Below are 25,434 nucleotides of genomic sequence, written 5' to 3' on the forward strand. Positions count from 1 at the left end.
TTGCATCTTTGCAGTTTCATTCACCTGTGTAACCGCCACCAAAAACGAACTGCGGAGCCCTTCCCCAGGTTCCCGATAGCTCCTCTTCCCCCACCACATTGCCCCTCTCTGGTCCCTGTCGCGCCCACAGTCCTGCCTACACTGGGCTTCTGCAAGCTCCTTGTCCGGCCTCCTTGCCCTGAGGCTGCTGGGGTTCACGCGGCTGTGCCTGTCATCCCTCCACTCTTCACGGCTGAACGTTTTCCCTCGTGTGAGGTCCAACAATTTGTTCTCGTTCTCATATTGAGGGACACAAGCATTTCCAAGTTGGAGCAATGAAGAACAGGGTGCTATAAATATTCCGGTATGAGCTTGGTATGGACAAGCTGTTGTTTCTTAGCAACACCAGGACTGCTGGTCAGGCTCCGGGATGCGTTGGGAAGGAGTTGCCTGGCAGAATCCAAGCCCTGCTTCGCTCCGGCCGGCTGGGTGTGGATGCACCATTCCCATGACCCTTCTCGCACTGCGCGCCGCCAGTACATTTTATTTCAGGCATTCTAGTGCCTGTACAGTGGTACCTCACTCTGATTTTAATTTGTGTTTTCCTGATGACTGTCAGTGTCACAGAAAGTGTCACCTGCGTATTGACCATCTCTGTATCTTTTTTTGCCACATCTTTTCTAAATCTTTTGACTTTAAAATTGGAGTTTATTTTGTGGATATTTAGGAGCTCTTTCTATACTCTGGATACATGATCCTTGTCAGATATCTGTTACACAAATACTTATTTCCTAGTGTGTGGCTTATCTGTTCATTTTCTTAACAGTCTTTTTAGTGAAACACCATGAATTCCTATAAAGTCCAAACTTTTTGGTTTTTCTTTTTAATCTGTGACCTTGTTGACCTACATCTTTTTTGTTTGTTTGTTTGTTTTTTCTGTTTTTTTGGTTTCTTTTTCCGGTACCGGGAATCGAACTCATGACCTTGCACTTGCCAGGCAGGCCCTGTGCCGCTGAGCTAAATCTCCAGCCTCTGACCTAGATCTTGTAATGATTTCTTTGCAGCTGTCTTCTGTCTCCCAGGATGGAAGAGGGTGCTGGCCTGTTCCTGCACAAGGAGCTTGTGGATGACCTCGTAGAGGATGGTAGTAAAGACTGCACGCTTCTCTCCAGCAACAAAGACACCAATGGGCCCAGGGCTGCTCCTCAGTTCTCTGTATTGCAGGGAAACTGCATCTACTAAATTCGTATTTTTCCTCCACCAGGGAGCTGGTGTTATTATATTGAAAGGATAGATGGTGGCTGAGAATTTTGAAAGAGACATTGTAGTTTTCTAGTTTCCAGTATCACTATGGAGAAGTTGGGCCGCTTTTATCCGTCCTTTGAGTGTGACCTGTTTTTATTTTCTACTTCTGGAAACATTTAGATTTTCTTCTTAAAATTATGATCTGAAATCTTTCAGAGATGTTCTTGATTTGGTCTTCGGCTGGGTGCCACCCACTGCCTTCCCTCTCTCACACCCCTGTGGTGACCGGCCCCAGGCCTTCTAAAGTTCCTTATCAGTCATTTTTACAGAGGTTGGCTGTGTGGCAATAACCCTTGCCACATTTTGCAGGAGGTCTCTGGTGATTTCCTAAGACAAGGATTCTCAAGAACCTCTCTACTTCTTTTTTCCAGTACTAGGGATGGAACACAGAGCCTTTGGCAGCCCATTTTTCACTTGTTTATTTTGAGACAGGTTTTCACTGATGAATTGCTAAATTGCCCAGGCTAGGCTTGAACTTGTAGCCCTCCTGCCTCAGCCTCCCAGAGTGCTGGGATTACCAATGTGGACCGCCATGCATGCCTTAAAAATTGTTGGAGGCATAAAGAGGTGTTAAATGTGCTGATTCTGTCTTTCCATGTTTACTGTGTCAAAGAGTGAGGCTGAAAGTACTTCCGTATTTACTAATGCACAAGCGCAATATTGAACTGCTACTAGTAACCGCGTTCAGTTCAGTAGACCCCTGTGTCTCCAAGAGGCCGTCAGCAACTCCCATAAATGCACAGGAAACAATAGGGCAAGGCTGAGCCTGTGTCAATACAACCGTGAACATGGGTTTAATCTGGAGACCCCTGAAGAAGTCTTGGGGCCCCTGGTTCCCTCACCCCTGCTTTGAGAACCTCTTTACTCATCTAGTTTGAGACTTGCATGTGTAATCTGCTGTTTATTTGGAGTTTGGGGATTTTCTTTTTTACTTTATTTTTTCCTGTGGATTGCCAGTTGTTTGTTTTTGAGACAGGCTCTCGCCATATAGTCCAGGCTGGCCTTAAACCCACGGCAGTCCTCCTGCCTCGGCCTCCTGAATGCTAGGATTGCAGGCGTGCACCACTACCCCCAGCTGCCTTTTTTTTTTTAACTCTTCCTGCCTTGATTTCTAGAAGCAGATGAATTGGAGGATCCAAAGTTTGAGACGGAATGTGGTCCCCTGGGAACAGAGAACACCGCTGCCCCCCACCACCCCTGGTAATTCTTGGGGGAAGGGGAGCCACTCCCCAGCCTCGAGTGCAGCTCCCGCAGTGGGATGTGGAGCGGCGGGCGTGGATGACCCCGAGTCACACGGCGGACACAAGCGGTGGACACGGTGGGCGGCAGCCTCTGTCCCTTTCATTCCAAGTCCCAGGAAGGAGAGAAGCCCCGATGCCCAGAAAGCAAGGACACCAACCACGGTCAGAGACAGGGTGCAGGCGTGCCAGCTGCGCAGGAGCCTGGACCTGCTGGACAGGGCGCAGGAAGAGAAGGACCTGTTCCTCCAGAAGACCAGGTGAGCCTGGTCGCCCGGCTCAGCGCCTCCCCACCCTCACCCTCAAGCTCCGCGGCCACAGCTCTGCTGGGTTCCAGTCTGTTGCCCCAAACCAAGGGGAGCCCCTGAATGGGGCTGGGTCCTGTGAAGGCCAAGCACCCAGCGGCTCTGGCCTGTGAGGATCCAGGGGACTCCAGGCCCCCACGTGGCCCCCAGGCACGGTGATATCACCCCAGGGGGCTTTTCCAGAAACAGAGGGATGAGGCCCTGCTCTTGTTACCCCATAGTCAGAGACCCTGAGAGGTGCCCACTGCCCCAGCCTAGGCAGGGAGAGCTGGGCGGGATCCTCCCCACCTTGTTGCCCCCTGGGGTGGAGCTTCAGGGACCCCACCCCAACTCTCACCACAGAGAGGAGCTGTGCGCCTGTCACCACAGGATGGACGTCCTGAGCAAGCAGCAGGCGAGCGTGGCTGCCCAGGTGGCCCAGGAGAGGAAGTCCAGCAACATGTAGGCATCTGTGGGCCGGGACGTGGGGCTGTGGCCAGGCCGGAGGTGTCAGCCACACCCCACAGTGGGGCAGGAGAAGTCAGCTCCCCTGGGACACACCTGGCTCCTCCCTGGGTTTTTAAACCCGCCTGGGTCTGGGGTGCAGCAGCCTGGGGTCTGCAGAGGACCCGAGGCCTGAGTGGTTGCTTTGAACCCACTTATGAGCACCACATCCACGCCGGGGGTTGTGACCGGCAGCGTCCGCGTGGCCCACCCTCTGGTCAGTGTCACCCAGGCCCTTCTGTGGACAAGACTCCCCAGGTCTTCCACACGAGGACCCAGCACCCCCTCACCCTGCCGCGAAGCTGTGAGCTCAGGGGTGGTCATGGGCTCTGGTGTGGACAGTGCCCAGGGAGCACTGCAGCCCAGGAGGGAGGCAGGGCCAGGCGGGGCTCAGCAGCTCAGGTCAGCAGGCATGGTGGTGTTTCGGGGTGCACTGGGTCCCTCCAGGGTGCACCTGCAGGGCCCGGGAACAAGGAGTTTGGCTTCCAGACTCCTGGGAGGAAGGCAGGAGCCTCGAGTCTAGCCAGCAGGGCAGGGGGGCTCCGGTGCCCCTGTGGTGAGGCCCAGGGCCCCCACTTCTCCAGGGCCAACCTGCACTGTCCCGTCTCCTGTCACCACGGCAGGGCAGCGGTGGGCCGCCTGCAGGCCGCATCCCGACGCCTGCACCTGGAGCTGGAGGGTGAGCGTGACCTGCACGCGAGACTCGGGACCGTGCTGCAGGAGAGCGAGTGAGTCAGGTGGGCGCGGGCGCCACTGGGGCCCCGGGAGCCGTGGACGCAGTGATCACCTGGGGGTGGACTGAGCCCCCAGACCTTGTGCGTCCCTGAAGCAGCGTGGAGCTGGGGGATGACAGGCAGCGAGACGCTGGAGCCGCCCATCCGGGCATTTCCGCTGCCCGCCTGGGTTTCCGCTCCTGGGATTGCAGCTTCAGTCTCTGTCCGCTCCCATTTCCTGGTCCCTGTGCATCCTTACAAGGAGCATTGCCGGCTCCGAGGTGCCCCCAGCTTTTGCAGAAGCACCTGGGGGGAGACAGACCCCGCGTGACCCTAGAGTGTGGCGGCCAGGTCTGGGTCCCATCAGAGCTGGCCCGTGGGCCTAGCAGACAGGGTCTGGAGGTAGAGCCCGCACTGGCTCCCGGTCCACACGCTCTGGCCCTGGTTCATGACCACAGTTAGAGGAGCCTGCGTGGCAAGTGCTGTCCTGTCTCTGGACCCTGTCCCCAGGCCCTGTCCCCAAGCGCCCCTCAGGCCAGTTCTCTGCCTGTGTCCTTCCAGGCGCCTGACCGCTAGCCACTCTGGGTCATTGCCTTCCTGGGCTTGATTCACAGAGAGGGAAGGCCGGGGCAGTGCAGGCTGGCGCTGCCGCAGAACCCAAGACTCACGCAGACCCCGTCTGCCCGGGACCCCTGCGGCTCAGCACACCCAGTTTGCCACTTCTCGAGGGGCCTTTGGGCAAGAGTCAGGGTGTCGTAGGGCTGTGCTTGTCCCCAGACCTGGCCCTGTGTCCTTCCCCCTCCCCCACAGCCAGCATTGTCATCTGCCACCCACTACCCACACGTGAGGTGAAGGGCTTCTGTGGTTCCCGTGGTCTTGGTCCTCAGGACCCAAAGATCACTGAGCTGCCCGAATCCCTTCTGCCTGGACACCTCCTGGCCAAGCGCCCACTGGCCCTGCTCAGACTGCACCCCAGCCACACCCTGCACAGTGCAGAGGACCAGGGCACTCGGAGGGCTGGGCTGCATCAAGGGCAGCACCCTGACACGCAGGGCCCGGCCGTGCGCCCGGGTGCCAGGTTCCTTCCTCTGCCGACCTGAGGAGCTGCTGGTGTCTCAGCCCCGCAGCTCCCCTCATCCACACCGGCGCCTGCCTCTGCCTGGCCCTTTGAACTCTCCCTGCCATGTACCCAAATGGAAATGCCACACCGCAGAGAACCCTCCACAGCACCCTCAGGGGACCCTGAAAGCCACCACCCCACATCCCCAGAAGTGGACCGGCCACCTTGGGAAGGCCATCCTCGGCGGGGCAGACTGGTTGTGCCACCCGCGGGTCACCTGCCATGTCAGGGACGCTGGCATCGCCTCACCCCGACTCAAGGGATGATTCCCGGCCAACGAGGGGAGGCAGGGGCAGCCTTCTGTTCCACAACTGCAGATGACGCTCAGCCACGCAGCCCCGGTGCCTGTGTGCACACTGGCCGGGACACGGGATCTCGCCCAGCCTCAGAGCAGCCACGGTCTCCTGCTCCCCTCTTCCTGGAGGGACATCCAGGAAGGATGTGGAGCTTGGTAACCATCAACCAAAGGCCGGTGCCATCAGCCAGACAGCCTGTCTGAAGCCACCTGGCTCAGCTGCAGGCTCCGTGCCACCAGGACCAGGCTGGGTGGGGTGGGGGCTGTGGGTGGACTAAGGCAAGACACTGCCCGTACCAGCAGCGCTGCAGAGCTGCCCAGCAACCTGCTGCCCCCATAACCTGTACCCCTGTGCCAGGGACCACCCGGCCTTGATAAAAATCGATAGCAGAGCTTCAGAAATGAAGAAATTGCTGGAGGAGGTGGTGCATGCATGTGTTCCCAGCACTTTGGGAGGCTGAGGCAGAAGGATCACAGCTTGAGTCCAACCAGGGCAATTTAGAGGTTTAGTGAGATGGTTTCTCAAAATACAAAATAAAAATAAATAAAAGAGAACTTGATGGAAAGACCGTGGGTTCAATCCCCAGTACCACACCAAGAAAGAAAGGAACTTAAAACCTGGCTTTGTAAAGGAGTCTCTCTCCTACATTCCCAGGCTCTGTGGATGTGCAGTGGCCCCGTGCCCTGGTGTGGCACCAGGTCATACTGAGCCAGGCCCCTTGGCTCCTGCCAGCTCCAGGCTGGGGGTGTAGAGGAGGGGCTGGCACCCTGATAGACGTTTCTGGGCCTCTGGGCTCTTGGGGACCAGCCTTATCTGAAAGGGCTGCTAGGGTGCTCACCAGGGCTGGACCAAGCCTCTGGCTCTCCCCACTTCCCGCAAATGCATGTGTCCCTTCAGAGTCCATGTGGGGACCTTAACCCTGAGGAAGGCGGCGGAGGCCGTGCAGGCCTGGGAAGCGAGGCGACCTCAAGGGTTAAGTGTCCCCGGGAAAGAGCTAGGACAGCCAGGTCGCCCGTTCTGTGCATCCGTGAGGACAGCTGGACCGTGCCATCAGGCAGGATGGGTCATCCGCAGACCTGGAACCGCTGGAGCCTCCGGTTCAGACCCGGGGTGTCCAGAACGTCAAGGAACACACTTGCATTGATCTGAAACTCCCAGGGTCCCAGTGTTGTCCCAGCAGCAGGATCGGCCAGCCCCGACCCTCCCTGTGGCACAAGAGACCCCTAACCCTGAGACCATAGCACAGGGAGAAGTAGCACACACACACACACACACACCCCGCAAATGGCTGATTCTCTTCAGAGTCACAGGACGCTCAGAGCCCAGGGTGGAGAACGGCATGAGTCCTGAGCGGGGTGGACGGAAACTCTCTGAGCACCACTGCACCATCAGGTCAGGTCGGCGTGGGGGCCACTGTCGAGAAAGTGGGGTGGCAAAGGAGAGGAGCAACCCCACCCAGTACAGGGATCGAGGGCTTCACGTTACTCAGCAAAGACCACAGCAGCCCTGCGAAGCACATAGAGCCGTGAACCCTCAACTGCCGACACCGGGGCCGGCGTGGGGAAGGGGAGCATAAACCAAGCTCCTGAGGAAGGAGACGGGAAGTCCTGGGGGGAGCATGACGACGGCTCCTGCCACGTGTGAGGTGCACACAGCGGGCCGCTCAGGACTCCTCTCCCAGGACCCAGGAGCTGCTGGGCGCACGCAGCATGCGCTGTCCACGTGTTGGGAGAAAGCTGCGCACAGCCGCGAGGAGGCTGACTTCAGCCAAGGGGCCATGAGCCAGGAGGGCGCGCACACCAGCACCCGGAGGCTGAGGCAGGAGGGTCAGAACTTCTAGTGCAGCCTGGGCAATTTAGGGACTTGGCATGACCTTGTCTCACAATAGAAGGCAAGAGGCTGGGGTGAAGCTCAGTGAAGGGCCTGGGCTCCATGCCCTGCACTGCAGAAAAGTGGGGGCCACAGGCAGTGACTGTTAGAGCGGGTTCTGCAGCAGGGAGAGGGAGTGGACTGGACAACGCGGTCATGGTTTTTGAGAAGCGCTTATAACAAAGCAGGAGCCGCAGGGAATTTTCCTGATATGATGTGGAGCAGCTGAAAAGACCTAACGGCAAATGTCAAGCTGGCTGAGTGTGAGGCGCTTGCTTGCCCCTGGAGCCCCAGGGTCACTCTGCTGCTGCTGTCCAGTGACCCGTACCCACAAACTCCGCTGCTGCACCTCAAGAGGGGGTCCTGTGTTCCCTGCTGAAGAGGCCTGGGAACTTCCTGTGCCAGCAGCCAAGGGGCGTGTATGTCACCAACAAGCCAGGACAGATGTGCCCAAGACCAGAAGCCGGGCAGGTCCCTGTCCAACGAGTGTCAGGGCTGGCCACCATCAGACTCCCAGCCGCAGCAAACTCAGCTGAGGACTGGCAGGGCCCCAGGCCTGCAGAAGACAGTCCCAGCGACCTTCCCCAAGTTCCCTCAGGCCCACTCGGGCCTGCAGTGGTCAGCTGCCCCAGCCCTAGGCCAGAGGAGCAAGCGCCCGTGGGCCCACAGGAAGTGTAGTGCTGGGCTCTAGCCTGGATGCAGGTGGTGGGGCTGTGACTCTCCAGGGTGGGAAACGTTGAAAAGAGGCTCCCCGGACAGAGCTGACCTGTCATGGGGGCGTCCAGCATCCCCAGAGTGCTCATCACAGCTTGGTGCCAGACAGCCCCGACCGGGAGGGCTGCTCCACAGAGGCTGGTCCCGGTCTCCAGCGAGCACCTCTGGTCTTCCAGGAACACCATGTGGCACCTCGAGGTCAAGAAGGGGCAGCTGGAGGGCGTCCGGAAGTGCAACCGTGAGGAGGCCAAGGCCAGGGAAGGGTTCCTGCGGGCTCACACAGCCCAGCAGCTCCGCAGGGAGGAGGAAGCCTCGGGGAAGGCAGAGAGGAACCGCCGGCTCCGGATCCGGTGAGCAGCCCTAGGAAGCCCCTGATCCCGCTGGCTTTGGCACCAGGGATTTACCTGCGGGCCTGCCATGCCCTGCCCCGGCTCCCCGGAAGGCCTCTAGCCACAGTCACCAGGGCCAGCGCCAAAGCCGTACCTCCCAGGGGCTGTTCCTGGCTTACCCACCTCTGGCTGCTCCTCCGCCCACTCCAGTCCTGGAGTGCTCAGGCTCAGCCCCCGGCGTCCCGGGTGTCCTCTCGCGGCACTGCCCAGGCCTGTCCTGAGCATCTGGCTTCTCATCATGAGCCCCTCCTCCACCCGGCTGCCCCAGGGTACACCCCCGCCCCAAGGCACCCCATCCCGGTCCTGTCTGCCCCTCATTGCCTGCTCCTCCGGGGCCTCATCTCCCCATATTTGCTGACCCTTTCCCCTCTCATGGCCCCACCTCTGGAGACCGGAGTCCCGGTGCACCCCCTGCTTCCTCTGTGTCACCCGTGGGGCCAGCCCTGCCTGCTGCTCCTGGCCTGGCGGAGCCAGCACAGGGAGAGGCTGCAGCAGGAGCCACGTCCCCTGCCTATGTCGCCGCAGGAGGTCCTTGCACACCCAGAGGGAGCTGGGGCTCAGGCACCAGAAGCTGGTAGAAGATGCCCAGAAGAACCACCGGGTGGCGGTGAAGTTCCTGAAGGCCTCCCTGGGCCGGTGCGTTCCCTCTGACCTCACTTCCTGTCCTGGCCCCAAGGGAGCTGAGGGTGTGGGTCCCTCACATTTGTTCTGAAACGCCCCCTGGTTTACTGTGAGCCCATTAAGTCGCCATCAGAACCCAGCTAATCTGTGGGTTTAGTTCTGAGCTCTTTATTTTTAGAAAAAGACCGTGAGGCACAGTGAGCCCAAGGCGGGAGAAGGCAACCAAATCCTTTCCCTGCTGCCTTCTTGCTGTCACCTTTGCTGGCTTCCTGGCGGAGGGCGCAGCACCCGAGGCCGCTGCCTCACTGCCCGCACGCCCGCCTACTGTCCTGTTTACGGTGTGTCTTCCTCCAGGATCCGGGAGCGAGAGCGGCAGGAAGAGCTGGAGTCCCATGAGCACCTGCAGCGGCGCATGGAGGCCGTACTGGCACTGAAGAACAGCATTGCCACCAACCGGGTAGGCGCGGCCTGGGGCTGGCGGAGTCCCCCGGGACCTGTCACGGCCGGACCCCGGCAGTCGCTGAGCTGACACCATGGCTTCCTGCCTGTGCTCAGGGTCTCAGCCCGGGGAACAGGAGGGGCCCCCAGGAACACGGGGCCCAGGCCAGTGTGGGGTCTGACCTTGCAGGAGTGTGGGAACGGTGGGAGGCAGCACCCAAAGGCTTAGGGTGGGGCCGCGTGGCCAGCCCGGCCAGCCCTGCACACCCAGGACTGGGTTTGGGAGGAGGAGACAGGAAGAGCTGTGGAGTTTGCAGAGCGTCCCCTGGAGAGGGGCGGGTGTGTGCGCACGTGTGGGTAGGTGTGCCTGTGTGTGCGTGTGTGTCAGCGTGTGAACAGGCGTGTACTTGCTTGCACCTGTGCAGACACCAGAGCTGCAGCACTGCCTTTTGCAGGAGACGCTGCGGAAGTTTCAGGCCTGGGGCCGGGCCCGGGCGGAGCAGGAGGAGCAGCAGGCCCAGGCAGAGCAGCAGGCAGTCCTGGCCCAGGGCAGGGACGCCTTCAAGCACCTTTCCCACCAGCGCCGCCGCCAGGAGCTGGAGGCGCAGAGGCGGTGCGGGCAGTGGGCTCGGGTGGCTGTGGCGTGAAGGAGGCTCCCAGCCCCTCCCAGCCCCACTTGGCCACTTGGCCATGACCCACCTGACTCTTAACCGGGGACCCTCGCTCCTGCCACGGCCCTCCATCCATGTTCTGCCCCCTGCTGCAGAACCCCAGGGAGCAAGGGCCTGTGTTCACCACCTCCAGGGGCCTTGGTGTGCTGAGACAGCTCTGCTTTCGGCAGCCTCCTCCTCCTCCTCTTCCACCTCTTCCTCCTCCTCTGATTCTTCTTTGCATTTCTCCTCCTCTTCCTCCTCTACCTCCTCCTCTTCCACCTCCTCCTCCTCCTCCTCTTCCTCTTCCTCCACCTCTTCCTCTTCCTCCTCCTCCTCCACCTCTTCTTCCTCCTCTGATTCTTCTTCCTATTTCTCCTCCTCTTCCTCCTCCATCTCTTCCTCTTCCACCTCTTCCTCCTCCTCTTCTTCCTCCTCCTCTACCTCTTCCTCTTCTTCCTTTCTCCTCCTCTTGTTCCTTCTCCTCCTCTTCCACTTCCTCCTTCTCTTCCTCTTCTTCCTATTTCTCTTCCTCTACCTCTTCCTCCTCCTCTTCTTCCTCCTTCTCCACCTCTTCCTCCTCTTCCTCTTTCTCCTCCTCCTCCTGCTCCTTCACTTCCTCCTCCTCTTCCTTCTCTTCCACCTCTTCCTCCTCCTCTTCCTTCTCTTCCACCTGTTCCTCCTCCTCCACATGCTCCTCCTCCTCCACCTCTTCCTCTTCCTCCTCCCCCCCTCCTCCTCTTCCTCCCCCGCCTCCACACTGCCCTCCACTTCCCACTCTGGTCTACCTGGTGGAGTTCAGCCCAGCCTCCCATCCCCACGTTGGGTGGGCTCCCTGAGCCAGGGTCCTAGCGAGGCCGACTCTCCTGCCTCAAGTCCATATATGGTCCCTAACGCTTTCTTCCTTCATCCTGACCCTGACTGGGCACTGCTGAGGGTCAGCCTGGGTGTGGCCTCTGGGTCCTCATGGGGGCAGCATCCTGGTGTCATGAAGCCCTGAGTGCGACACACTGCGCCTGTCTGTCTGCCCCCTTTGGTCTGACCCGGGCTGGTGCTGGGTGGCGCCAGGTGCAGCAGGCATCTGGCTGTCTTCTGAGAAGCGCTTCCTGTAGGGCCTTCGAGGAGGAGCAGAAGCTCCGGAAGCAGGAGATCGTCAGTCGGATCCTGAAGGAGGAGGCCCAGGAGGAAAGCCTCAGGAAGAGACAGCGGCCCCCGGCCAAGGCCACTGCGCTCCGGACGCTGAGGGACCGGACCTGGAGCTACATCGCTGCCTTCTGTGAAGGGAAGGCGGCCCCCGTAGCTACCAGGCACTCGCTGGTGAGCAGAGCGACGATGTTTGCAAGCTTGCCTGGGGGGCCATCACGCTGCCCTCTCAGGTCTCGGGGCCTTGCAGGGCCCGGGTGCTTTCAGCGACAACCTGAGGTGAGGAGCAGGTGGGCGGTAACAGCGCATCCTCCAGCCAGACGTCCCCGGGACTCGTGACTCGGGTGTCTGTGTGCTCTGCTGAGCTGGTAGAAACCGTTTAGCAACACGCACAAATTAGCGTGTTCTGCTTTAAGTAGAGAAAGTTCCAAGTGTGCGTGGGGGGCCTCGTCCCGGTGCAGCACAGAGGAGCCACAAACGTGGGGCTGCCATGGGACCCAAGGGGTCTCCTCCTGCCCCCATGTGCTGCCTTTCCGTGCACACAGCTTCCCGCTCCTCTCTCCCGCAGGACCTCCAGGCAGTGATGGACCCCATGTCCCTGCTGCTGAAAGCCTCCAGCGAGTCCATGCAAATGATGCCTGCAGCCACCAACCTGGAGGAGGAGACGCTGGCTGAGCCAGAGATCCCTGGGCTGTGGAGCGAGGACCACAGGCAGTACCAGGTAGCGCTGCCTTGCCCCCTGTGCTCTCCACAGCCCAGCCACCTTCCTCCCCCAGCCTCAGCTCCTCCCCTCACGGAGGCCCAGGGAGCTGCGTGTGCAATATGATCCTGCATGCAGCCTCTCGCTGCCTGGCTGCACTGCGGGGGCATCCATGGTCCGTCACATGCTGTGTCATGTGGCCCGGAGGGACAGGGGAGCCCTGCATCACCCTGTGTACCATCAGGGAAGCACTGCTGGAGAAGGATGAGCTGGGCATCCCTTGATGGCATTTTAGCAAACATCCACCCAGCACCAGCCCCGGGCTCAGACTGCAGCTGTGCCCCTCCAAGGGGTGTCACCTGCCCTCTGGCCTCTGTAAACATCAGTCACTATGGCTGTCAGGCAAAGCCATTTGGTTCTGCTGGTTCTGGGGACATGGAAGGGACAGGCCAAGCCAGCTGTCTCCTCTGTGGCCCCTTGGGGAGTGGTGGGTACAGCTGGGCAGGCCCAAGCAGATTCCACACACGCACCATGGGACAGGGTGAGGGCAGGCCTGGGCACTGGGTTCTGGCCGCAAATGGCAGTCAGGAGGTGGCCTTCCCTCCAGCCAGAGCTCCATTTTCAGTGATGCCACTGGAGAAGTCACTTCCTGCCAGACTTTTCAAAAACTGTCTCTTGCCCTGACTCAGTGATCTAGAAGGTTCTCCCCCTGCCGTCCTTTCCGGGCCTGGCCCACCCTCCACACATTTCAGCTTTGCTTCCCTTTGTTTCTCTTTCTGGAGCAGTGTGCAGACTGGCTGCCTGGCCTGGGGCCACGGTGGCTCCAGGGTGCTGGATCCCCCGTCCCATTGATGGCTGCCAGCCCTTGGGGCAGCACAGGCCTCTGTCTTTGTGAACTTCAGGTGCCCAAGGAGGACATGGACCGGAAGCCTGTGGGCGGGACAAAGATGGACAAGGACATCCTGGCCTGCACGCTGGAGCGACTCCGCAGCGGGGTGGTCCACAAGCAGGTGGCCTCCGGCCGGGAGTTCAAAGGCCGCCCATTCAACAGCAAGCCTGAGCACATCCACTTCAAGGTGGGCCTGCCCACCTCCCCACCTCCCAGTGCCTTTCACTGACCTTGGGAAAGTGGGTAGAACCTCAGGCTGGCAGACAGGGTTCCCTGGGCCTCCCCGGGTTCGGTGGCTTGGCAGGAGCCCAGGCAACTGGGAGGTGAACCAGCAATTCTGGATTCCCGTGAGGTGGCCCAGGTCACCCCAAGGGTGAGATGGGTGGCCTGAAGTCCCTACTGTCTTCCACCTGCTGGTAGCCTGTGACACCCACCTGCTCTTCACGTACCTGGGGCCAGTTGCAAGGCAGAAATCCAGGGATCATTCCTGGGACCTCTCGGCTGCACAGTGCGGTCTGATGTGCATGGCTGCTGCAGGCTCGGGGTGCTGAGGCCTCCCCAAACCCTCTAGGACTTTGATGTTGGCAAAGTGTACAAGAAGAAGATCACATTGATAAACGCCACCTACACACTCAACTACTGCAAGCTGGTGGGCGTGGAGCAGCACCTCCGGGACTTCATCCGCGTGGAGTGAGGCTTGGTGGGGCCCCCAGGGGGTCTGGGCGTAAACCCTCGGGTTGGGTCCCCGAGGGAGCTGGGGGCTCCTCCCCTGTGCTCCTGTCCACGTTGTCGGAGCGCAGCTTCCCCGGGTCCTCTCAGCCTCCCCGTCTTGATGCTGACCTCCTCCTGGGAGATGAGGCCACTCTGCCCAGGCTGTCTGCTCTGTGCTGTGGTCTGCTCCCTCACTGTGGAAGCCGCACCTAGGCAGGCACTCACTGCATCTCCCCCACCGCTGCTTTCCCTCTGGTTCCCTTTCACGGGCTGTTTCCCACCTCCTGTTCGCCTCCAGTGTTCTCCTCCTGTCCTGGGCCCCTGAGCCCGGCCTTCCCTTCCAGGCAGCTTTCTCTTCCTTTTCTTCCGCTACCACAGCCCAGCTTCTGGTTCACAGTTAGCGTGACACGCAGCCTCTGAAAGGGGGTTCGGCTGGACAGGACCCTGACGCTCCCCAGCTCTCGGGCCCTGGGACCTCCCTCCCTCCTAAGACAGTACCCAGGCCTCTCCCCGAGCAGGGCTGGTCACCTGATCCTGCTCAGTCCCCAGGCCTGAGCCGCTGTCCCCTTGGGGCACTGAGTCAGGTGGGCCCCAGGCCCTCTGCCTCCGCCCGCAGTTTCCCAGGCCCCTCTCGATGTCCACAGATGCTTGCATAGATGAGCGGGGCAGGAGCCCACGTCTGTCTCACCCTGTGGGTAATAGAGGTCCGAGGCCTGAGATCTCCAAGGCTCACTGCTTGGGGCCCGGGGTCACTCCTGCGAGGCTCGTGTCGCCCTCCTGGGTTCCCGTGGACAGGCCTCCCCTCACCCCAGGGCTGCGCCGCCTGGTTCCAGGGCCCTGGGCCGCAGGTTCTGCAACCCAGTGCTGCGGCTGCTTCTCTCCAACTCATGGCGCTTCCTAACTCACTTTTTTGGATTTTGAGGAGGGTGTTTGTTTGGGTTCTTTTTTCTGGCTTTTTGAGACAGGGTCTCTCTATGCAGTTCAGACTGGCCTTGAGCTCACTTTGTAGCCCACGCTAGTCTTGAACCCACAAAGATCCTCCTGCCTCAGCCTCCCGAGTGATGGGATTACAGGCGTGTGCCACTATGCCCGGCCCTAACTCAGTTTGATCGGTTCCAGGCCTGCTCAGCCCTGGTGTCACCCTTGCCCTCCCATCCCTGTTTTCTGGGCCGGGTGAGGCATCGCCAGCGCTCCGCTTGCCTCCCAGCTGTGTCTGACCGGCTGCCGAAGCTGCTGACGCTGCGTCTTCCTCGGGTGCTGTTTCTTCTTTCCAAAAATTCCACGTCCTTTTTCAGATGAGCTGGCATTTCTCAACAGCGTCTCGTTCCTTCTCGTGGCTGTAATTCTCTATTTATGTCCTCAACACTTGTAACTCTGCGTCTCGGAGAGGCCTGGCTTGGTGGCTCTGTGGTGTGAGCACCTGGCCCTGTGCTGCCCCAGGTTGGCCCGCTATGCCCTGCGCTTCCGACACCGTGGATCCTGACCTGCTGCCCAGCCAGGCCTGTCCTGCCGCCTTCTGTGTAATCTGCCACCAGAGTGCCCCCTCACACTCAGAAAGCTTGGGGATTTTTTGGTTTTGTTTGTTTTTAGAGACAGGGTCTTGCTGTGTGGTTTTGAACTGGCTTTGAACTCACTACCTAGCCGAGGCTGGCCTCAAACTCAGGCTGATCCTCCTGTCTCAGCCTCTGCAGTGCTGGGATTATAGGTGTGCACAACACACCCAACTAAAACGTTTTGGATTCCCTTCCATCTGGCTTGATGGGGAGACTGCCAGGGCAAGTTGTGATGTTACATTTTTAGTGTGTGCAGCCTGAAAGCAAGCAAATCTGGTGGCATCCAGCACTGTGAGAGGAGGGCAGGTCTCAGGAATTCTTGGGGACTCGGCCAGCGCCAGACCAGGCAGCGCTGCCTTCAGTCTCCCCGGGCAATGGGGGCTGTTTCTCTGGGTGCCCCCCATGTGGTATTAAAGCCGACATCCTTGGCCACAGGCCAGGCGCAGGTCCCCGGAGAGGCCCGGCATTGCCCAAGTGTCTCCCGGGCTAGGAGATGGGGGCAGCAGGGTACACCCCTGGGCGTCGGGACCCGTGTCAAGACAGGCGGGGCGGGGGAGCCCGGGGGCCCTGAGGGGTGTGCATGGCCGGCGGGGGAGCCCGGGGGCCCTGAGGGGTGTGCATGGCCGGCGTCCGCCCCACAGTGACTCAAGCACTGTGCCCTCAGCTTCGACCCTCCCGGCCCCTTGTCAGCGGGGATGTCCTGCGAGGTGCTCGTTACTTTCAAGCCCATGGTGAGTGGCCGGGTCACAGCGCCACTTTGCCGTTTAATCCCCAATTATGGCGCCCAAGATGCGGGCGGGGTTCGGTTGGTCGTTCCTCCCACCCTAAGGTCCCCGTGGGCAAGTGGGTGTCCCTGTCCTGTGGGGCTCCTCCTAGACATTTCTGGAGCCCTGTGTGACAGGCCTGGGGCTCCCATTCAGGTGACGATGGTGGCTACCGTTCTGTTTCTAGATAAACAGAGATCTGGAAGGGAGCGTCTCCTTTCTGGCTCAGACAGGCGGATTTTCTGTCCCACTGAAATGCTCAACAAAGAAATGTTCTGTAAGTTGAAGTCTGCCTCACTAGGCTCCTGGCTGGCAACGCCAGTCATGCTGTGCCCTGCCTGGGGGACAGGGCAGACCAGTGCCAGGGAGGCCTGGACTGATTCCCTGCCTCTCAGACTCACCCTGAGCCCTGCTCCACCCGGCAGCCCTGGGTATGCAGCTTGCCGCTTTCACAGTGCTTGGGACAATTCTCAAACATAATGCAGAGCAGGAAGAAGGCACAGGGAACGCCCATAGACCTACTACCATGGCCAGTGGTGGTCAGCGTCTGCCATGATGCCTCCATCTCTCCACCAGCAGTTTTGCTGACCCACCTCCAAGTAGCTTAGCAACACCCTGACCTCAGCCCTCCACCCTGCCCTGACTTCCCAGTCTCCAGCAAGCACCACGAAGAGGCTGCACGGCAGACAACTCCCAACTCCACCAAAGGCAGAGGCCGTGAGGTCTGAGTCACAGCCACAGGCCCAGGCCCACTGTGGTCCCCCGACCCAGGCTGGGATGCTCAGGGGTCTTCTAGGCCCGGCTCTGGACCTTGGGGCGTGAGCGTCTTGTGGAGGGTGATGGGACCCAGAAGTGAAGGCTGCCAGCCAAGTAGGTTTCAGCCCTTACTTACCTCACGGTGCCCAGAGACTCCCTGGCCACCTCAAGTCCACGTCCAGGTCCAATATGAGGAGCCAGGGAGCCCAGCTCCGGGGCAAGAGGAAGGAGGGGGTGGAGGCAGAGTTGGCAGCATTCCTGGTTATTGCCTGAGCCCCGGCCCTCCATTGCCTACTGCCCAAGCTGCCTTTTGTAATGGCTTTTGGTGGCCAGCTGCCCAAAGCACTGACAACCGTGTTCTTGGGTTTCCAGTGACCTGAACAGCAGCCTCCCTCTCTCCCTCCCAGCTCCTTGGTCATGGGATTGGCCAGCAGGTTTTCTCTGGGACATTCTGGAAATGTGTGGTTGCTGCCCGTGGTTCCTTGTGGCCCTCTGTCCCCTGTATTTCCTGTACACTGGACACTAGGTCACATCAGACTCGAGGCCATTTCTGACCAGACGGTGCTGTGTGCCTTGGGGATGGTGCCTGCAGGGCGCCCGGGGGTGCAGAGAGGTGGGAAGAGGCCCTCGAGGACCAGGAGAAGGGGAGCCCTGCATCGTTGCCATAGACGTGCCTCCGGGAGGGAGCAGGTGGGCTCCCAGCTGGACCCTGGTCTCTCAGGGAAACTCAGCCACTCTGCCTGGGCAGCAGGGAGCGGGCAGCCCGGCCTCACAGCAATGCCCAGAACAGCCGTCCGGCTGTGCGTGGAGGGAAGAGCGTCCCCTTCACAGCTGGGGCCCTCCCAGGTGGCCCCCACTGGCTACCACCACCCCAACCCTCCCAGTCATCCCTGGGTGAGGCTGCTGCTGGCTTGACCGTCTGAAAACCGGGCCTGGCACCTCGGGTGTCTCCATCAACACAGCCATCCATGACTTCCGGGACGGGTCATGTCCTGGTGTGAGGTATGCAGCTTGAGCATGCCTTCACAGCAGCCCTGGCCGCCCCTGCTGGAGCCAGATGCAGTCCACACCTGGGGCAGAGGTTGGGCTGTCTGTGGCCCTGCAGGCGCAGGTGACAATCAGGACAGGCGACTTGGCCTGGCGTCGGCTCCCCTGGGCCGCAACAACAGTGCTGACCGACCCGCCCTCCTCATGAGGGGCGCTGAGCTGGCCGGGGGGCACGGGCTCACTCGGGTGTCCTTTGGCAGCTGTCCCTGGACAAGAAGCTCATCAGCTTTGGCAGCTATGTGGTGGGAGAGACCACGTCCCGCACCATCACGCTGACCAACGCCGGGGGCCTGGGCACCGCGTTCCAGGTCCTCCCGGCCTCTGAGCCCTTCGAGCTGGAAGATTCCCAGTCCGTCCTGAAAGTGGTGAGGGTCCTGCCCGCTCCTCGCCAGGAGCAGCTGTCGGGCCTCTGCCCCAGGGCAACTGTGAGAGAGAGGAAAGGGTGAGAGGGGCTCGAGTGAGCAGAGCCCCGAGAGCGGGCAGCACAGCTGCGGCCCCAGCTCAGAGACAGCAGGACGCTGGCCCCCCTGAGCGCACGGTAACAGGGGGGAGCGGGGGGCTGCAGGGGCCACCACCTTGCAGGGCGTCCCCGGAGGACCCTGAGGCTTGACAAGGGGGCGGGAACGGCTGGTCCCTGCCCAGGGACCTGGGTGACACCTGCAGCACGTGGAGGGGCCTGCACCCCTGGCCGGGTGTGCAGCCTGACGGGAAGAGAGTACTAAAGAGCTTCGCGCCTTCCAGAGTAGCCTGTACACCCTCGAGGACAGAAATCTCACGCTCGGTGTGTCTGACACACTGCTGGAAGCCAGCACTTCCTCCCTGCCTGGCAGCCAGAGCCAGAAGGAGTCGGTGCAGTCGGAGGGTGAGAGCCTGGTCTGGAGCCCTGACCCTAGGGCTGTCTACCCTCCAGGGGAGCCCAGAGCCTGGGGCCCAGGATGGGCCAGGGGCGCCAGAGTCTCGGAATCCTCCCAGGGCTTTAGTTTCAGGTGGTACCAAACAAGAAAATATTCAGATTCTCGAAAAATACTGGTTAATGGAGTGGGTTACCATTCGCATCCGTGTGAAGCCAACAGATTGAGGGGATCCCCGGCTCTGACGCCAGGCCAGCTGTGGGGCATGAGGGCAGCACTGAGGGCAGAGGCTGGCTCCGAGCGGGGCCCCTGCGGGCTGGGCTGTCTGCGCCACACCTCTGTGGTCCCCGGGGCAGTGAGCAGGTGTGGATGGAACCCAAGGACATGGCGGGGACCCCGGCCCAGCGTCCTGCGCTGTGGTGCCATCTTGCATTCATGACCGTCCTGCTGCTCCACAGAGCAAGTGGCAGCTCCCCATCAGGCTCTCTGAGGGTGGCCAGCACCACGGGGGGGGCTCCCTGTGAACCGCCCCTGCCAGGGACCCCTTGCCAACCTGAGCCATGGCGGCCACCCCACATCCCATGCACCCCTGCGAGCCCCAGGCGGGGCAGTGCTCCTCATTTCTTGTCCTTTTATTTTTTATTTTGAGATAAGGTTGCTAAGTTCCTAGTCTGGACTCAGATCTGTGATTCTCCTGCCTCAGCCTCCCGGAGTGCTGGGATTATAGGCATGAACTAGCACACCAGGCTAAAGCATCCCTTCCGGAGTCAGAATTCCTAATTTTAAGCTTCCCAAACATCAGTCATTTCTCTGTGGGTTTGTGTGTGCACTTGTGTGCATACCTTCAGCCACCCTTCTCTGCCCAAGCTCGGAGAGACGAGACAGCTCCTGCGTGCAGGGCCGTGTGCGGCCGAAGGGGAGGTTGAGGCTGCTTTTCCCATGTGGTGTCCACACCATCCTGCAGTGTGTGGAAGGGGCTCTGCTGTGCCTATTCAATGGCTGTGTTCCCAGGGAGCTGGCCCTGGACACCCCGAGTCCCGCCCGCCTGCTCAGGGTGGCTGTGCCTTGCCCCACCATGCTCCCTAATTTACAGCACGGGGTCCCACACCATTGCTGTTGTCTAGTCCGGCTGTCTCCAGCTCTGTCCAGAGCAGGGACTGCCACTTGGGGTTTGTTTCTACCGAGTTTTCTGTCTTCCAGAACTCAAGGGTGCACCTACAGCCAGCGGCGTGGTGACGATCCCCAGCGAGGCCCAGGCGGAGATCATGCTGGGCGAGGTCAGCCTGGCCCCATTCACCCAGCTGTGCAGCAGGAGCCGCTCGGCTCCGCCTCCTCCTGCCCAGAGCCAGGCTGGGCCTGCAGCCGGAACCGTGTGGTCTCCGCCAGAGCAGGGCCCCCGCCCCACCCTGAGTGAGGCAGGACCGGGCAGCAGGGCTGGCTGCAGAAGACACTGCCCGCAGGCCCTACATGGACAGGGCAGAGGGTGCAGGGGCAGCCGGGCTGGAGCACAGAAGCGCGTGCTCACAGGCAGGGCCAGGGCTCGACCAAACGGCCACCCAGGGACGTGGCCCTGATGAAGCCTGGCTGTCTCAGGGTCAGTGGGAGGCATCTAACGAAAGCCCTGGTGACTGCTGACCCAGGCCCGTCTGACCACGCAGGTGACCGAGGGGGAAATCGGGCCCTTCAGCTCCGTCAGAGTACCGGTGCTCTTCACCCCAGCCCTTCCGGGCGAGGTCCAAGCCAGGTTCCAGGTGGTGTTCAAGAACCCGCAGTGCCCGACGGTGAGTGAGCCCGGCCCGCGCCGCCCGCCCAGGAGCAGCGCTGTGCCCTTGAGGCGCGGTCAGGGCATGGATGCGGCACTTCAGCCCACGCATGGGCACACCAGCACCCACGGCGGGCACGTGCACACAGATGCGCACGTGTGTGCAGAACCATGCCCACAAGCATCTGCACATGCGTGTGTACTCACACGGGCTCTGTTTGTGTGTGGCCCTGCGGGCTGTACCAAGGCTGCTTGCTGAGTTACATCCCCAGCTCCTTTTTTGCTTTTTTAAGACAGGGTCTCACCAAGTCTCTAAATTACCCAGGCTGGGCTCAAGTTTACAATCCTCCTGCCTCAGCCGCCCTCAGTGCTAGGATTACAGCCATGCACCACTACACCCGGGTTAACTTTGCCTTTTAGTAAATTATCATCAGAAAATGACATACAAGCACTCATTTTCCTGACCATTGAAATGTGCTGCGCACAGGCAGCAGGCACCCCTGCATCTCAGCTGTCAACGTTCACGCCAGCCAGTTCCCATCCCTGCCCCCTCCTGCTCTGCCTTCACCTCAGCCGCACCCCTTTCCAAGGACACAGCCTCTGCCCCTCACAGTGCCCTCTAGTCCCCTGGGGGTCTCTGCCGTCCCCCCAGCCTCACCACCCCTGCCCTCCTGGGGGGTCTGTGCGTGGAGCCAAGTGCGAGGTTCACTGGCTGTGCTGTTTTCACTGGTTCGGTCCTGTTCCCACTCATCCTGTCTGTGCCTTTGTGGTGGGGCGGTCCCGACCAGATGTCACCCGAGTCCCTCCTGTCCCAGCCCCTGTGCCCACCTGACTCGGTCCCTCCTGACACGTCTGGTCCCCTGACCTGGCACAGCCCGGCCTCCACGTCCCTGTCATTTCCCCTGCATCAGCCTCAACTCCTGGGTCTGCTCGACTTCCCTGGAATTCTTAGTTTCCTTAGTGCCGCCCACAGCCTGGGCCCCTGGGTGAAGCGGGCACTGGCTGTCCAGGCGGATCTGCAGTGGTGGGGCGGAAGCAAGGGGCAGGTGGACCTGCTGGGGTAGTTGGGCCAGGAGCTGGAGGGCTGGACGCAGCCATGTGACCTAGGACAATACCCACCGCATGCCAAGTCCACCCGCACCCTGTGCCAGCAGCACCAGACGACAGCCCACATCGCTGCAGTGCCCACAGTGCCCTGAGCCTGGGCTCTCCAAGGCTCCTCCAGGTCCCACAGTACACACTTCACAGTACCCAGAGGGCGAGGCCTGCCGTTTCCATGGATCCCATGTACTGTGGGTACAGTGGTGCTTGGCACATGGTGTTTTACTATTCTGTTCTATTTTTTATGTTTGAAAATGTTGATATAAAGAATAACTTTTAAGTGCCAGGAATATAGTTTAGTGGCACAAGTACCTGCCTGGCAAGCGCAAGGTCCTAAGTTTGATTCCTGGTACCAAAAAAAAAGTAACTTTTTAATGATAATGATGTGGCTGGGCACATATCATCTCAGCTACCAGGGAGGCTGAGGCAGGATAATCTCAAGTTGGATTCCAGCCTGGGCCATCTAGCAAGACTTCGTCTCAAAATAAAACATAAAAGGCTGGGGATATAGCTCAGAGGCATAAGGCTGGGGACATAGCTCAGCAGCATAACTTTGCCACCTGACCGGCAAGCGCAAGGTCCTGAGTTTGATTCCTGGTTCCAAAAAATAAAAAATAATAAATAAGTAAATAAAAATAGTGCTGCTGGGGTAGCTCAGTGGTAGAGCACCTCAATACCCTCAAAATGACAGTGATATGAAAAACACCAGAGCTTTGTTTACTGACCAACTCTCTACTATGAGCTAAAAAATCAGCCCACAGGGCTTTCCTGCTCAGGGCCCACACTGAGTTCACGTGTCCAACTCCAGCTGTATTTCAGAGCCACGGGCGTGGCGGTGGACGTGCCAGTGTGGGTGCCCAGGCCAAACGTGGACCTCAAGATCTGCATGTACGACCGGCTGTACCAGGACTCTGTGCTCGTGCGCTCAAGGTGAGCCCCTGGCGTCTGGCAGGAGGGGACCCCGCGCATCCAGGTGCCCTGTCCTTCCACACCGGAGCTCCAGACACTGGAAGGTCCAGAGGGTTGGGCCCAAGGGTGGCATCACCTGCTCAAGCCCCTGAGTGGCCGCCGTCCAGGCTCTCCAGCCCTGGCCCCTGCCAGGATGGGTCATGCTGTTTAGCTCTGTCTGGGCTCCCGCCCTGCGCAGGGCACCGGACGAGGGCTGGTCTGCTCCTGGGAGAGGGGTGATGCCAGTCTCAGACGAAGCCTGAGCAGGAAGCTGGTGGTCTGCTGGGGCTCGAGGACGTCAGAATGTCGGGCAAAGACCTCTGACGTGTGATGCAGCGTGGGGGCTGGGTGGTCCCGCTCTGCGGCTCTCACTGGCACACTGGCCACAGGGTGGGACGCTGCCGACACTGGGCCTCGGGTGTCCCCTGGCCCACAGGCAGCCTCACCCGGGGAGAAGGCCCTGGGCATGTCGTCCCTGATGGGCCTCTGGCCACGCTCCATGGAGGAGCAGCTGGCATCCCCAGGCAGCCTGCCCTGCGCCTGGGGACCCGCCCGGCCGGCTCCTCAGTGGGGCACCGCTGCCACCTGGGAGGAAGCTGCTCCATCAAGAGTGGGGGCGTGGGCGAGGTGCTCAGTGGGTCCGCTGGACGACAGGGTTGCACAGGGTTTTATCTCAGATTGCAGAGTGCTGCCAGGTCCCATGGGAGGGAGAGGGAGCCACGGGGAGTTTTGCTCTCAACCCACCCAAGCCACACATTTATCAGCATGAGAGAGAGGGAGGGAGCGGGGAGAGACAGAGAGAGAGGAAGGGCCGTGGCAGAGCAGAGGTGCTCTGATCAGGGCGGCCAGGACGCACAGCTGGGACAGCGCCACAGAGGCGGGAACCAGGGACCACGTCCAGTACCCAAGGCCGGGCCTCATCTACCGCCCAGACACCTAGAGTGGTCTGCCCCATCCCCTGGGCAGCTCCACGCCAGTCCAGGTGACACAATGACGCTTCGACACAGCGTCCACAGCACAGCTGCATGGTCGCTGTGCCCTCGGCCCTCAAGGACACAATGGGTAGGCATCTGGGAGTCCCTGGGCCACAGCCATGGGACAGACAAGGATCATTCACAGCACTCTGAAGAGGCATCAGAAGGTTCTAGAAGGTTCTGGAACCACTGGCCATGCCTTCTAGCTGGAGCAGGGAACAGCTTCCCATCAGGCTGCCTGAGGATGCTTCCTTGTAGGGGACAAAGGAGGGCACCATGGGCAGGAGGAGGCGCTGTGGCCAGGGCTGTCTTAGCAGGGTGCTGGCTGCTCTGGAAGGGACGCCGAGGAGGTGGGCGTGTGGGAGAGCACCATGGTGGAAACAGGAAGGCCCGCCCTGGGGCCCGCAGTGAACCTCTAGGGGACCTGCTAGAGCTGTTCTGGTGCCCTCTGCTGGCCCTGTGCGGGAACGCGGGCCATCGGCAGAGGCCTGGCCACCATGGCCTCCCAGGCAGGGGAAGTAGAACTGGAGGGGCCAGGGCCACCCGACCTGAACCCCGCAGCCCCTGGCAGGAATTCTTCCCAGAAAGCCACTATCTCCAGGAATTGGTGAGGCTGTATTTCAGATGCGGTGTATTTTTATGTTTAAGAATTTCTCATCAGATTTCATCTCAGAAAAACCAATCCATAAAAAGCAGAGCTTTGCAGCTTCTCCGGCTGCCAGGGGCACACCTGGCTCACGCTGGTCGTAGGTGTCCTTTACGTGACAGGCTCCTTATGAGTTTAACACCCGCTGCTGGCTCCGTCATTAGAAATACAGTGTGGCGCCGGGCATGGTGGCGCACGCCTGTAATCCCAGCACTCGAGAGGCTGAGGCAGGAGGATAGTTGTGAATTCAAGGCCGGCCTGGGCTACAAAGTAAGCTCAAGGCCAGTCTGAACTGCAGAGCGAGACCCTGTCTCAAAAAGACAAAAAGAAAAAAAAAAAGAAATACAGTGTGGGGTTGGGGATGTAGCTCAGTGGAATAAGCACCTGCCTGGCAAGCTCAAGGTCCTGAGTTCAACTCCTGGTACCAAAAAAAATAAAATAAAAAAGAAATACAGTGCAGCTCTTTGAGGCCAGGTCTCACTGTGTAGTCCCAGCCTGCCTTCCACCAGCTGTTTCCCAATCTGCTCTCAAACTTGAGTTCCTCCTGCTTCAGCCTCCTGAGGGCTGAGATAACAGCCATGCACCACCACACCCACTACAGATATTTAACAGCTGTAAGGAGGTGTGTGGGGCGCAGTGCTGTGGCCCTGACTGGCACCCTGTGTGCATTTGCAGGTCGAAGGCGGCCCTGCGCCTGAGGTTTGAGGTATGCAAGGAGCTCAGAGGCCACCTGGAGCTGCTGCCCGAAACGGGCTACATCCAGGCCCTGGCATCCTGCTCTGTGCAGCTCAAGTTCCTGCCCCGGTGAGTGGGGGGGCCCTCTGTGGGGCACAAGGTGTCAGGGATGGTTCACCCACAGGGTGCCATCTCCCTGTAGGACACGCTGGCTGACTCCCTGCCATTGGCCATGCCGTCCTTGCAACCCCTCAACCCCATCCATGGCCCCAAGGTTCAGTCGGGCTGTGCACACATGGAGGCTGTCTCTGCTTCGTCTCTGGGCCCTGTGTCTCTCTCTGCCCATACCAGTGGGTTCCTCCCGGCAGCGCCCAGAAGCATTCACAAGGCAGCGTCTCGGGCTTCTGTCTCCTAGCTATGGGTTTGGGATCATTTGCTCCAGCTTTCTGGTGCACTGGAAGCCATAGCCCTTTTAATTTCGCTGCCAGTTTTGTAGGAATGGAGCCGGTCCCTTCCTCGAGCCACCCTGGGGCTGGGACCGTGTGGGTGAGATGAAGACGGGGACCTGCCTGGCCTGGCCTGCCCCGCCCCCGCCACTCGCGAAACACAGTGGGCTTTTCTTTCTTATTTGCATTTTCTGATATTCCTGTGGTGATGCTCACCCCCACTGGAGTCACAGCAAACTGCTTTAATGTGACTTTCAGCAGGGACGTCGTAGGTGTCCTTTACGTGACAGGCTCCTTATGAGTTTAACACCCACTGTTGGACTGAGAACTCCTATTTCAGTGGTGCCT

The 25,434-nt window shown here is 60.2% G+C and overlaps 1 protein-coding gene across 17 annotated transcripts in view; it reads left to right on the forward strand.

Moving 5' to 3' along the window:
• Window positions 1-25,434, forward strand: part of Cfap74 (cilia and flagella associated protein 74) — a 50,737-nt gene that overhangs the window by 14,372 nt on the left and 10,931 nt on the right. For 15 of the 17 annotated variants that reach the window (XR_001231116.1, XR_001231115.1, XR_001231114.1 and 12 more), the window contains exons 2-22: window positions 1,044-1,123; window positions 2,400-2,484; window positions 2,636-2,782; window positions 3,170-3,268; window positions 3,934-4,038; window positions 8,199-8,372; window positions 8,937-9,047; window positions 9,387-9,489; window positions 9,926-10,083; window positions 11,233-11,437; window positions 11,832-11,984; window positions 12,866-13,039; window positions 13,424-13,542; window positions 15,781-15,847; window positions 16,068-16,157; window positions 17,884-18,048; window positions 18,425-18,545; window positions 19,735-19,811; window positions 20,193-20,315; window positions 22,206-22,327; window positions 24,641-24,769. Coding sequence is in view for 14 of the 17 variants with exons in the window: in XM_013504234.1 (XP_013359688.1) it covers window positions 1,044-1,123; window positions 2,400-2,484; window positions 2,636-2,782; window positions 3,170-3,268; window positions 3,934-4,038; window positions 8,199-8,372; window positions 8,937-9,047; window positions 9,387-9,489; window positions 9,926-10,083; window positions 11,233-11,437; window positions 11,832-11,984; window positions 12,866-13,039; window positions 13,424-13,542; window positions 15,781-15,847; window positions 16,068-16,157; window positions 17,884-18,048; window positions 18,425-18,545; window positions 19,735-19,811; window positions 20,193-20,315; window positions 22,206-22,327; window positions 24,641-24,769 (2,607 nt within the window). In the remaining 3 variants the exon portion in view is untranslated. Of the gene's footprint in view, window positions 1-1,043; window positions 1,124-2,399; window positions 2,485-2,635; window positions 2,783-3,169; window positions 3,269-3,933; window positions 4,039-8,198; window positions 8,373-8,936; window positions 9,048-9,079; window positions 9,180-9,386; window positions 9,490-9,925; window positions 10,084-11,232; window positions 11,438-11,831; window positions 11,985-12,865; window positions 13,040-13,423; window positions 13,543-15,780; window positions 15,848-16,067; window positions 16,158-17,883; window positions 18,049-18,424; window positions 18,546-19,734; window positions 19,812-20,192; window positions 20,316-22,205; window positions 22,328-24,640; window positions 24,770-25,434 lie in introns of those variants that run through there. The other 2 variants (XM_013504238.1, XM_013504233.1) reach the window with 2 other exon arrangements.

The sequence above is a fragment of the Chinchilla lanigera genome, unplaced genomic scaffold (assembly GCF_000276665.1).
Source record: "Chinchilla lanigera isolate Chin_1 unplaced genomic scaffold, ChiLan1.0 scaffold00085, whole genome shotgun sequence".
Lineage (NCBI taxonomy): Eukaryota > Metazoa > Chordata > Mammalia > Rodentia > Chinchillidae > Chinchilla > Chinchilla lanigera.